The sequence below is a fragment of the Numenius arquata genome, chromosome 12 (assembly GCF_964106895.1).
Source record: "Numenius arquata chromosome 12, bNumArq3.hap1.1, whole genome shotgun sequence".
Lineage (NCBI taxonomy): Eukaryota > Metazoa > Chordata > Aves > Charadriiformes > Scolopacidae > Numenius > Numenius arquata.
Genome location: NC_133587.1, coordinates 24,204,888 through 24,217,152, shown reverse-complemented (window position 1 = coordinate 24,217,152; position 12,265 = coordinate 24,204,888). Strand labels below are relative to the sequence as shown.

General features: G+C 35.6%; 1 protein-coding gene across 1 annotated transcript in view; it reads right to left on the bottom strand.

Annotated features, from left to right (window-relative positions):
- Positions 1–12,265, bottom strand: part of MALRD1 (MAM and LDL receptor class A domain containing 1) — a 246,729-nt gene that overhangs the window by 128,792 nt on the left and 105,672 nt on the right. The window contains exons 24-25 of the mRNA XM_074157371.1: positions 8,374–8,621; positions 3,193–3,490 (exon numbers count right to left, since the gene is read on the bottom strand). Of these exons, the coding sequence (XP_074013472.1) occupies positions 3,193–3,490; positions 8,374–8,621 (546 nt within the window). The remainder of the gene's footprint in view (positions 1–3,192; positions 3,491–8,373; positions 8,622–12,265) is intronic.

The following is a 12,265-nucleotide window of genomic DNA, read 5'->3' as shown; positions in this document are numbered from 1 at the left end:
TGGGTATCCAAATTAAGGATTTTTTTTTTTTTTAAATTGAAAATACATCTCTGAGTCTTTACAAGTTCACAAACCAGTAGATCATGTTTTGAATGCGCTAGAACACTGAATACTGGCATGGCTAACAAAGCTCTCAAATTAGCTATTTCAGCACTTATAACTCCTTATTAAGAGGCAAATGTTCTCTCAAAACTCACAGATTCAATCCTGGGTTATTCTTCAGGGACAGAATGAGACAATTGTACTCTGCCTGAGTTATAACAGACCTACGATGATAGCTTCATAGCTACAGCTTTTTGACCAACAGCTATAAGCAGCTTTTTGACCAACACATAGGTTCTTCGTAGAGAAGGAAGTCGTCCTCTTGGGCTTTTACACCAGGATGCATCTGCACCTCTCCTAAAAGTCACTGCTCAGAATCATATAAGCATCCTTCACAGAAATTGATTACAAAGGGAGTAAGCTGTAAGATGTGTATGAAGCCAACTCTGTTTCTGCCTGGCACAACAGAACAGCAAGAGCTCTACTACAGAAAGGATCTTTTCCTCCTTTTACAAAGAGAGACACAAGATTTTCTCTTTTGATATTATCTATTGACAATTCGTTATCCTATTGCAAAAAAGTTAAGAATAACAATTAAGTTTCTCTCTTGGATATTGTATCTTTATTTGTCATGTCAGCTACTGTTTATTCTTGATCACTAGACAAAGTAACTTGTTATCTATCATGCTAATTAGGCTTTATAGATCCCACTGAAATAATTGTGTTAAGACTTAAGAATAAGAGAGAAGTAGGCTTAAAACTTATGATCAAAATCACGCCTGAGTTTATCATCATGGAATAATTATAACTTGCTATTAATATTGTCACTTGAAAGGGGACCAGAATACCTGTTACACATTTTCTCAGTAGGGAAATACTTTCTCTAGAACAGATATTCTGTTCGCATAGAACCTTTTGGTGTGTGCTGGTTTCTTGCAGAAGCACGAAAAAAATCAAAATATTACAAGAAGAGATGTTTCAACCATGCTTCCCAAATTTACAGTCTCAAACAGTTTAAGAATGAGAAGTCAGTATTTTCTCTAAGACTGTGCAAGTGATTGCATATATACACACGCGTACATATGCATACATTCGCTCTCTACAACTACCTGAAAGGAGGTTGTGGAGAGGTGGGAGTCAGTCTCTTCTTCCAAGTAATAGGTGATAGAACAAGAGGAAACAGCCTCAAGCTATGCCAGGGGAGGCTTAGATTGGATATTAGGAAAGTTTTTAACACTGGACGGGTTATTAAGCAATGGAACAGGCTGCCCAGGGAAGTGATGGAGTCACCATCCCTGGAGGTACTTAAAAGATGGGTAGAAATCGTGCTTAGCGATAGGGTTTAGTGATGTTTTTTGTCAGTGTTAGGTTGATGGTTGGACTAGATGATCTGAAAGCTCCTTTCCAACCTAGGCAATTCTATGGTTCTATATGTAGGGGGGAAACAAATGTGTGTGCCTCAATTGGGAGGGACAGAGTAGATGCATTTTGCCACTGTTCAGAACATTTCTGTAGGCAGCAGTAGATTTCATATTCAGCTTTCTAACCCCACGTTTCAAGCAATGTTCCAAACAGATATCATGGCTAAACAGCAGCTGTAAGTTGAAACCCTCAGTGGCTAATGTAAACTCTTGCCCAGACAAGTGAAAGTTGTTGGTATAGAAAAGACAGTTTGCTATAAGGATGAATTTAGACCATTACCTCAAAGTGTTGTGAATCTACAAAGTTCACAAAGTACATTTTAGATGAGCTACAACAAGAAATCAGTCTCTGGTGGCTTTTTCCTGAGATTTTAGTAGCTTTTTTATTATATAGATCATAAAAGTGTTTTGGAACATTCTTTACTATCAAGACCAAAGCTTTTAAAGTTTCTAACATTGCCACAGGGACTCGCATCTGCCATTAAGAGGATAGAGTCTGAAAGCATCAAAAATAAAGAATCAGAAATCTCAGCTAGTGTTCCTCTTGGGGTAACATTCATATAAAGCTAAACTTTAAAATATCAATCTCATTTGCAGTAAATTTCCATGACTGTTTTGACAGAAGTAGGAAGCCAATACTATGTACTGTAATGGGCAACTGGAATGGGCAATATCTGGAAAACATCACTCATTTCTTTCCTGCTTATCTTGTGCACAACGAACAGTATAATTTCTTAGGCTTGATGTAGTCTCATCAGTGTTATTTCCCAGTGCCTGAGCAGTACTTAACGATACCCTAAAGGGGAAAGCTACTCATTAGCCGCAGTAACAAAGTCAAGCAGCTCTCATAAATTAATGATCCATTCTCCCAGTAGTCTTTGACATTGGGAAATATTAACTTTGTTTTATTGATCAGAAAGTCAGAGAAGTGAGATAAAATGACTTGCTACAGCTGTGAAGGAAGTTTGTAGTAGGCCCAGGAACAAAATGCATCTCTTAAGTTCCACTTCAGGGGTTTACATTTCAGTAGCTCTGGTGATAAATGTGGAAGGAGGACAGATATTTGTCCTGTTCCACTAGAAAGAGTGTCTCCTTTACCATTTGTGTCCAAGCAAATATTAGTAATGAACAACATCAGAGCTTTAAGGACCAGCTCTTACTTGGGGTTATTGGGATCCATCACCAACACAACTTTATTATTTTTGGTAAAATTTTTCTGAGTCTTATTTCCCTTGTGCAGTAACTGAGGATGATGCAAATAATTGCACCAATGCTGGCACTGCACCACATGGGAACAAGATGTATATGGTGCCTAAACAGTATAAATAAGAATTACCACTAACCAAAAAGCATTAAAGCATGCTGGCCTTATTGCAGTCTATCCATATTGGCTCTGTCCCACTCTTAGTTCCTTATTTTACAACAACTGTATTTTACAACTATTGATAAATAAATCCCACTGAATTAAGCAGGATATTGTCTAAATATATATGGCTGGACAATAAGTCTTGCAGAGTCACAAGTGTTGACTCAATACCCAAACGATTATTTCATAAAATAATTTTACTAGAATTTCAAAGATCTACTTAAAAGCATGCTAGTTTCAATATGTCTTTAGTGAACTATGCATTCTATTCTTCTTTTGAAGGACAAACAAAGAAATGAAAACAATGCTGCTATTCATTCTATCCAGATTTCCAGACTCTATTTGTCCATAGCAGGAACATACCTGTTGGAGGCAACATTGTGGGCTCTGCTGGTAAAAACTCCTGGGATGGTAAGCACTCCCTGGATAACGTGAGGTCATCAAGTGCTATGCCATCTTGGGGACCTTTTCCAGCTATCCCTTCAAAGACAACTTGGAAATCTTCATCTCCATCTCCTCCCAGGACCAGTGTCTTCCGCTGCCAGAAATTTCCCTGGTTTCCAGTAAGATTAAGGAGAATTTTTTCATGTTTCATTGTAGTCCTCTGATAGACAACCAATGATCCAATGTGAGCTCCATACATATGGTAATAGAATAGTATCTGTAACCAAGAACAATATCATCAAGTATACACTAGGTGACTTCAGACACATTCTGTTATTGTATTTACCCTAATTGCTAAATGGAGCATCATTAGTGGCATTCAGAATAGCCCTTAATTTTACCGATTCAAAAACAATTTAATTAAAATCCACACAAAAAGACTTACTAGTGAAAATTTTTGAGCTATTCCATAAGCCAAACTCGGAAGCCAGCATTACAATACTGTGACAGCTGATCTTGCATTTCTTTTTAACAACTCTTGCATGTAAATGTAAAAGAATGAAAATACTCAATAAGAAAATGGGAATGGAGCACTGCCATTCACAATATGAGAAGTAACTTCAATTTACTCAACACTGCTCTGGTTATAAGTGTGTTTGTGCTAGGTTATAGAGTGTGCAATTAGAAAATAATCTTCTCTAACCTAATGCAGCAGCAAAACTTCTACATGGACTGCAGAAATGCAAAGCAATAGCTAAAATAAAACATAAGAGGTCCTTGGATAAGAAAACAGTGATTTTATATTTTTAGTAAAAATGGGGAAAACAAACTATGAAGTACAGAAATAAGATCAACAGAACGTTAAAAAAAAAAAATCACTGCAAAGAGTCATCACCATTTACTGCTCCCTCAGTTATTTTCAATTCAAGAGCAACAAAGGAATACTTGTATTTGACTAAATGAATACTTAATCTAGTTCAATATCTTGTTTTTGAAAACTATGAGAATATTTCCAAGAATGATGTAGGACCCTGCAAGAAGGCAATTCATCCTATAATATGTGAGACCATGTCTATAGCTCAAATTTCTTCCTCATCTTATGCATAGCACAAGCTCTAAAGAATGAAAACTATCTTATTTATTATAGCCATAAAAACATAATAGCAAATATTATGATACACATGTAAATATGAAGTCACATCCTTTTGTGTTACCTGGTGCTGTAGGATTTCATAGGCTTCTGCAGTCTATTGTATTGCATAACTATATTATTTAAAAAAAAAAAAAAACAACTCATAAATATCTATTTAATTGTTTTTCTCTAATATTGATTAGTAAAGCTACCAAGGGCTTTGTGTTAAAATTCTTTTGAAAGTTTTATTATGTTCACATTCAGAATGTCTCCTGTGCAAGGAAGTGGCCAGCAGGTCGAGGGAGGGGATTCTGCCTCTCTACTCCACATTTGTGAGACTCCACCTGGAGTGCTGCATCCATGTCTGGAGCCCCCAACATAAGAATGATATGGATCTGTTGGAGAGAGTCCAGAGGAAGGCCACAAAGATGATCAGAGGGCGGGAGCACCTTTCTTATGAAGACAGGCTGAGAGAGTTGGGGTTGTTCAGCCTGGAGAAGAGAAGGCTCCAGGGAGATCTTTCAGTACCTGAAGGGGTCTTACAGGAAAGATGGGGAGAGACCCTTTATCAGGGAAGGTAGTGATAGGACGTCGGGTAACAGTTTTACACTGAAAGAGGGGAGATTTAGATTAGATATTAGGAATTCTTTCCTGTGAGGGTGGTGAGACACTAGAACCGGTTGCCCGGAGAAGCTGTGGATAACACATCCCTGAAGGTGTTCAAGATGAGGCTGGATGGGGCTTTGAGCAACCTGCTCTAGCGGAGGTGTCCCTGCGCATGGCAAGGGGTTTTAAACTAGATTATCTTTAAGGTCCCTTCCAACTCTAACCATTCTATGAAATATAGTTTTCTTGTATGGAGATATTTCCTGTCCTGCAACTAGTCTGTTTCTCTTAAAATCATTCTTTAAATGAGGTTTATCTGTATGTATATCTTTAAACTATATCATGATTTTCACATTTTAGGATTAAGCTCTATTTCTTTTTACTACTGCTGAATTGTGTTTGATTTTCTAACTGCAATTAAATTCTAGCAAATATTTTCACCGAACTGTCCACCACGCTGCTCCTGATTGGCTACAGTTTTTTTCAAAACTACCAGACTGTATTTTGTATGCTTGCCTTTCTTTTATGATTATTGAATTCATATACCTCCCCCACTCCTCCAGCCCTCAACATCACTTTCCAGACTTCATATTTATTTGCAATACCCTTATCTCAATTACACTGAATAGTTTTATGTATTGGAGTCAACATACTGTTCCTCTGTTCTATTACATCATTTCTAGATATATTATATAGTAATAGCATCATCTTGATAAGTCATGCACAAATTTAATTTTAAAATTAAAGCACATATCCAAGCCCTTTCCGGGCAGGTGCCTCCCATTACTCAGGCTTGAATTACAATGCATGTGAAATATTTGTTCCCATACTTAATTTACTTTGCATCAGAACATAGGCCAGCTCTCTAGTCTTAGCTCTCCAAGGTTCTCTGGGTCTTGTCATCCATCAGTTGGCTACTTAATCTTTTCAGGTTTATCCTGAAGAATTTATTATAGATTTTTGAGAACTAAAAGAATTATAACAACTGGTTGTGTTTGTATCTAATTTTCTGACACTGAAGTAAAATTGGAAAACTGGAATTCCTGATACTGAATAAAATTAGTTCACAGATGTGAACTTGCCATTCTCAGTTATTCTATATTTATTTGCATATATGGTTTGCTCTTCATAGGTAGAAGCCAAATAGCAGAAAAGTTATTTTTAAAGCATAGAACCAGATAAGGTTGAGAAAGAGCTGTTTTCAAATATGATTCTAGAGAAAGAAGTGAACATTTCCAAGCTTATGTAAGTAGAATTTTTAAAAAAAATATGTATTTTAGGTAATATAGAAAATTAACTTATAAAACATGAGATCAGAGTTCAAATTTTCAAGATATTTTATAATGGCTAGATTAAATTTTGCTCCTGATATATCAAAATTAGTAGAGTTTTGTTTGGATCATAAAATCAAGCCATTTATGTTTAGTACTTCCTGATTTTCTCATCTATAAAGAGTTTTAGGAGTTTTTAAACAACCAGAAGAATTTCAATCAAATGAAACGCTTAGAAATCTCAAGCATAAGCAGAACTCCTTCAAAGTTTCAGACAAACTCTTTACGAGTTTTGATTTTCCTCCTGAGTTGTGAGTAGGAGAAAAATGGACCTAGAGGCAAATGAGTGGACATTTTGAACAGAGATGTCATTTACATATACAGTAAAACTGTTCAGGACTATTTCAGTCTCTGGCAACTTTCATTTGATGAGCATAGTGCGGTGATCACACAATCAGTTAAATTCAAAGGCTTTTAAAAAAATTACTTCTCTTCACCGAGATATGCTCTTGAGAGAGCTAGTTATTAGATAGAGGTATAAAGGTGAACTTGCAAAAAAAGACCACTGAGGACAAAAATCTAATGTAAAATGATTATATATCCTATTTTACAGGCAGAAACTCAATGAAATTTTACATCTTCTATAAATATAAACATACTGATATTATCTCTTAGGCAAGTTACTAGACCAGTGTCTCCAACAAAAGGATGGAGTAAGAATTTCAAGTGTGGCCATCAGTAGTGAAGATGCTCCAAATGCTGGAGAGCAAAGTAGCTATTTTATGGGCAGATCATTAGAGACCTCTTGAGCTTATTTAACTGGGTAAAGCAGATAGCCAACAAACATTCTTGCTGCCAAGTTAGACAGACCTTCATGTATAATAGCAAAATAATAGCCTGAATGTTGTTTTTACTTATAGCAGTTCCAAAATTCTTCACCCTAGATTCTAGGCTGGCATATGACTTAGACCACTTGTTCTTCACACTTCCTTTCAACTCTAATAACTCAGAGTGGAGTAAAATAGATTTAGGGACTGTCTGATCATTAAGATGAAGTTTTGGGTCTTAATCAATTATTTGAGAGATTAATTCCTTCATCTCAAATCAGATGTTCAAATAACTTCATGTACTAATACCTTCTTTTTCTCTTCACTAGATCTTTTTATCTTTATAAATTTTCCTTTGCTAATTTTCCAAAGGCTAAAAGTACCACTTTGCCTCTCACAGCAGCTCCATTTATGCACACTATTCCTCTTCATGGAAATAATGTATGTAAATACTTCATTAGCTCTATTTCTAATTACTGTTTTAGAATTATTACTAATTTTGTTAGTAATTGCAATTATTGGCAACTATTTATGTTTAAAGTTTTATTTTGTGTTTGACACTCATGTTAGAAACTGAGATACCACTCATTTTTGCCTTGACACTTAAAGACTATGAAAATTTAGAAAAACACCATTTCAAAGTTACGCATAGTTCAACTTTCTGTAAAATTCACTTTTTCAGCATGTTGTTCCTCTAGCAGGTTCTGGTTGATATGTCCTTAAAGATGTCTTATGAAACTACAAGTTGCCATTTTAGCAAAGACTGTAAAAGATGTTTCAAAACTAGAAAACTTTTTAATCCAGTTTTGCAAAGAAATCACCAAACTCAAATCACTGTGCTGTAATGTTTTGGAAAATAAAGGCTTACTTTTCTCCATTCCCTAGAGGAGTGTCAGTGACAAAGCCTTCTGTCACACATCCTTCCACTTGCAGTTGTACTCTTTGAAAGCCAATTGTTACTGTATTTATACACATTTTCTCCATGAAATAACAAACCATTGCATAGTTTTATGCTACTCGGATCTGGTGCCACATAAGACATATTCTAAATCAGACACTGTGTTCACTGTCAACTTTGTCTGAATCTCCCAGAGTACTTATTTACTTTCAGACATCATCATTCTCCTGCAACAAGATACATGTTTTCTTATTATTTCAAGGAAATAAGATCAGGCCCTGACTCTTCTCAATATGTTTTGGTTTGTTGTTAGTGGTTTTTTTTTCCTCAAGAAATATTTCACTGATCATCTCTATTCAATTTAGGAATTTTATTTTATGCAATCTAGAAATCAAATTCTGCACTCCTGCTAGTACCCACACATACCTTGCAGACTTTATTCCTTCTGCTTAGGATAGGACTGGCAATTCTTGCTTTCTGTCCTGGCAGCTGAAGAAATGAACTCCTTATAAAAATATAGTGACCAGATGGCTCTTGTAATGTATGATCAGTTGCTGGTCCAGCGCCTATTTTTCTAGTACTGCTAGTTCTGAGATTCCAGTCAAAATCATCATTTTCATCTTGCTTCCATCCACAAAGATCAAACTCAAAATTGCAATGCCCAATAGATGTACCTGAAAGACATTTCCACACACACATGAAAAGATATTTTTTCAAGAATTAAGTTCTTATACTACAACTTAGTACTCAAATCCATAAAAGAAAAAATAACACTTCAATAAAAAAATATCCATGTATCTTATTAAACAGAACATTTTTAATGTTCTAGGATATAATAATAGGATAAGATAAAACTGAATATATATATATATATGAGGTACATATCTGTGCTCTCATTACAGTCACCAAAGTCCTTGGTATAAAAGCAACCAGATATAGCAATCTATTTTATGTCAAACTGAATAGCTTTTTTGGGTTTTACAGGCAGAGGTCAATTGGTGCCCTCCATAGGGTGTCCAAGACATCTGCAGAAAACTTTATGGAGGAACATGTTAAGATCAGGTGAAAATTATGCCAAATGCCTACATTTAGGGAACGGAAACCCATCCAAATGAAAGTATTGAACATCATAAAGACACCACCTTCATACAGACACATATAGTACACCTGCATTTCTGTTTCACCTAACTTTGAGGTGAATCACACCCATAGCTTACTTTTGCATGTTTCCAGAAGAATTCACACATGTAATTTCTTAGCCAACACGCAAACATAAATGATTAACAACATCGCTCCTCAAATTGTATTTAATGACTAGAAAAAGATCAAGCTGTCATAATTTTGGTTGATTTTTATATGAAACAATATGCATGCTCTTTACTGATTTTCCAATCTTGAAATAGCCAGTATGGTGAGTCAAATGTCCCCATAAATTAAAGTTAAGTCAATTGCATCACTCCAAAAGTTTAAGCTGTGTATATTTTTTCCTCTTTGCATCTATAACTTCATTATAATTATTACCAAGTAAGAGTAAACTTGCTGAAATAAACTGGAATTTCGGCAGAGCCTTCAAGAGACTTTCAACTGTGCCCTGAATATTCTTACTATTACTGCTGGAAAGGAAAGTGCTTTGAAGATAAATTTGGAAACTGTATGGATTATTTGGTCTGACAATATAAGACATGACAAAAGCTCTCCTCTAAAATGTAAACAGAATCTAAGCCTCTTCTGGGGTCTGATAAAGTTCAACCACTTAAAAGTAGCTTTTTTTTTTAATTAGCAGCTGGTTGGAAGCCTTCGTAATGAGGCCAAGGAGCTAAAATCCATGGAGTCTACACATGGACCAAAACCATACAGACAGCTAACTCTAAAATTTCAGGCTGAAATCAGATTAAAGATTTCTTCCTTGAATTTTTCTTTGTCGAAGTGATAAGGGTAGAAAAGAAGCTAGAAATTCTGTCTTTAAAATATGGACTGTTTTGCAAAAATAGCTTCACTGTCTTTTCCCTTTGTCTGCAAACATGATGACATCTGAAATAAGAATTTAAAAAAAAAACAAACCGAAACCTGATGTGCTAAATGATATGATTATCATTTATGCAAAACATAACCTGTTTAATAACAATAATATTTAATTAATAACATTATCTGAACTGAATGTAACTGTCCATAAAATTTGTCACTTCTCATCTTTTGCCTTATGATCATTTAGTTAGTTAATATTTCATTATGCTAGTTAAATTCCTTCAATTACTTACAAATTCCACCTCAAGTCAATAAAATTCATGCATGCAACTGATCATTTTATTTTAAAGACATGTTTCAGGAATCAAGGCATGAGCACTGAACATCCCTGCTAATGCTGTATAAATTGTGTGTTACTACATCTAAATTTAGATGTCCTTGTAGGATCTCTATAGTCAACAAAGAAAAATAGTCATATCTAGAAGACAATTTATCTCATCTAACTCAAACAACCGATTTTAAATTACATGAACTTCAGTCTGGAAGTGAGTCACTCCACTGATGAAAAAGAGAACTTAGGCAGCCTGCTTAGAAACAGAAGTTACAGCAGATGACTGTGGCCTTGAGTATTAAATCTTTGGTAGGAGACACTTCTATGAAGAGCTGTGAACTCTTAGTAATGAAGTACAAAAGAAAAGGTAATCCTTTTGTCTGTGGAGCAGTGACACATGGTTGCTGAACATCTACTGGATGAGAGCTTAATAATTTAAGAATAACACTTAACAGTAAGTATACGAAACATATTATATTGATCACAAAAGATTTAATGAATCTTTGTAATAAACCAAGTAATTAAATGGAGAAAAATTTAAACTATTTTAAGTCATACTATTCCCAACAGTTATGCCTAGATGAACAAGAAGTACAGAGCTATAGCAGCAGATCTGTAGAACAAAACACCTGATGGGGAGGACCTGATGGCATTTAGGGGGGCAGTGGAGGAAAGAGGGCTGAGGTGGTATAGACTGATCCTGTGGGCTGAATGACCACTAGTGGTTAGAATACATTTGATGTCCTCCTAGAGCTCATATTTCAATTTATTTTCTAATGAAATGTACTTGAGCACATTCTACAATGCAAACCAAATCATAATAAACGATAACCATAATAAATCATATCATCATAATACAATGCAAACCAAATAATAATAAACAGGAATGAGAGACTTGCTTCAGAAGAACACTGATGAGCTTGCTAAACCAAACATTAACCAAGCTCACACAAAACCAAACATCTACCAAGTATAGTCACCTGCACTAGCGTTAATCCATATTTCAGACTGGAAAGACACTAGTGCTTCACAGCCTTTTCTACAAAATTAAGTTTACTAGATCTCATAAAACACCCTTTCTGCTTCAAGGAGTCACGCCCAACACAATCTAATCAGAGCTGCCTCACAGACCTTCCTCTGATAGAGTGATAACCTCAAGCAGCATAAGACAACCCTTGACAGCTTCTAAACAAGGTTGAAGGAGCGTTACAATACATTACCTCTCCAGCACTGTTGTGGTATTTTGTTATCATATACTTGTAGTAAGAAAATATTACCAATGATATTATACTTAAAGAAACCTCTTAGCATGGATCATTCATTCAGTATCTAATGGAATAATTTCTAAACATTTGACAAATCAGTATATCTGTTAAAATGTGTACTTATGTTATGGCACTGCCATCATGCAAGTAGCTAAAAAGAGCCCTCTACAAAGCAAGCAAAACCAAGGCCCAGATCTTTCAACAGTAATTTAACAGCTTTATGAGTCACAGTTTATATCTCAGCAGCACTGGCTTTGTCTAGACACTTCTAATTAGTCTTGGGGAGTATCATCGTGTGACACAGTCCTATTAACATTCTGGACTTTCGGGAATATTACAGAGACTAGAGATTAGTTTCTTTCAACATGGTGCAGAAAGATTTCATTAACTAATATATGATGACTCTTGGTGCACATAGCAAACAACATCTACAGTTAGAGCTTGCAATCAAGGAAGGCCTACTGTGAAAAGGTACTATGGAGATGTCTTGCAGCTGCAGTTTTCATGGTTTTTAAAGTTTTTTGCCATACCTTTGCAAAACTGCCCATTTCTTGTTTCCTATGCTTTGGTCTACCATGCTTTGCCCTCCTAAAGCCTTCCTCAGGCTTCCGAGTTTGAGATTTTCAAGCTACAGTTCTATGGTTCAACAGTGAGGAAACAACTCTTTTCTGATGGCTGGAAGGAATGGAAAAACCTCAACAAAGAGTGGAAATATGTTCTTCCAACCATTATGTTCTCTTCAGAGGCAGCCTGCCTC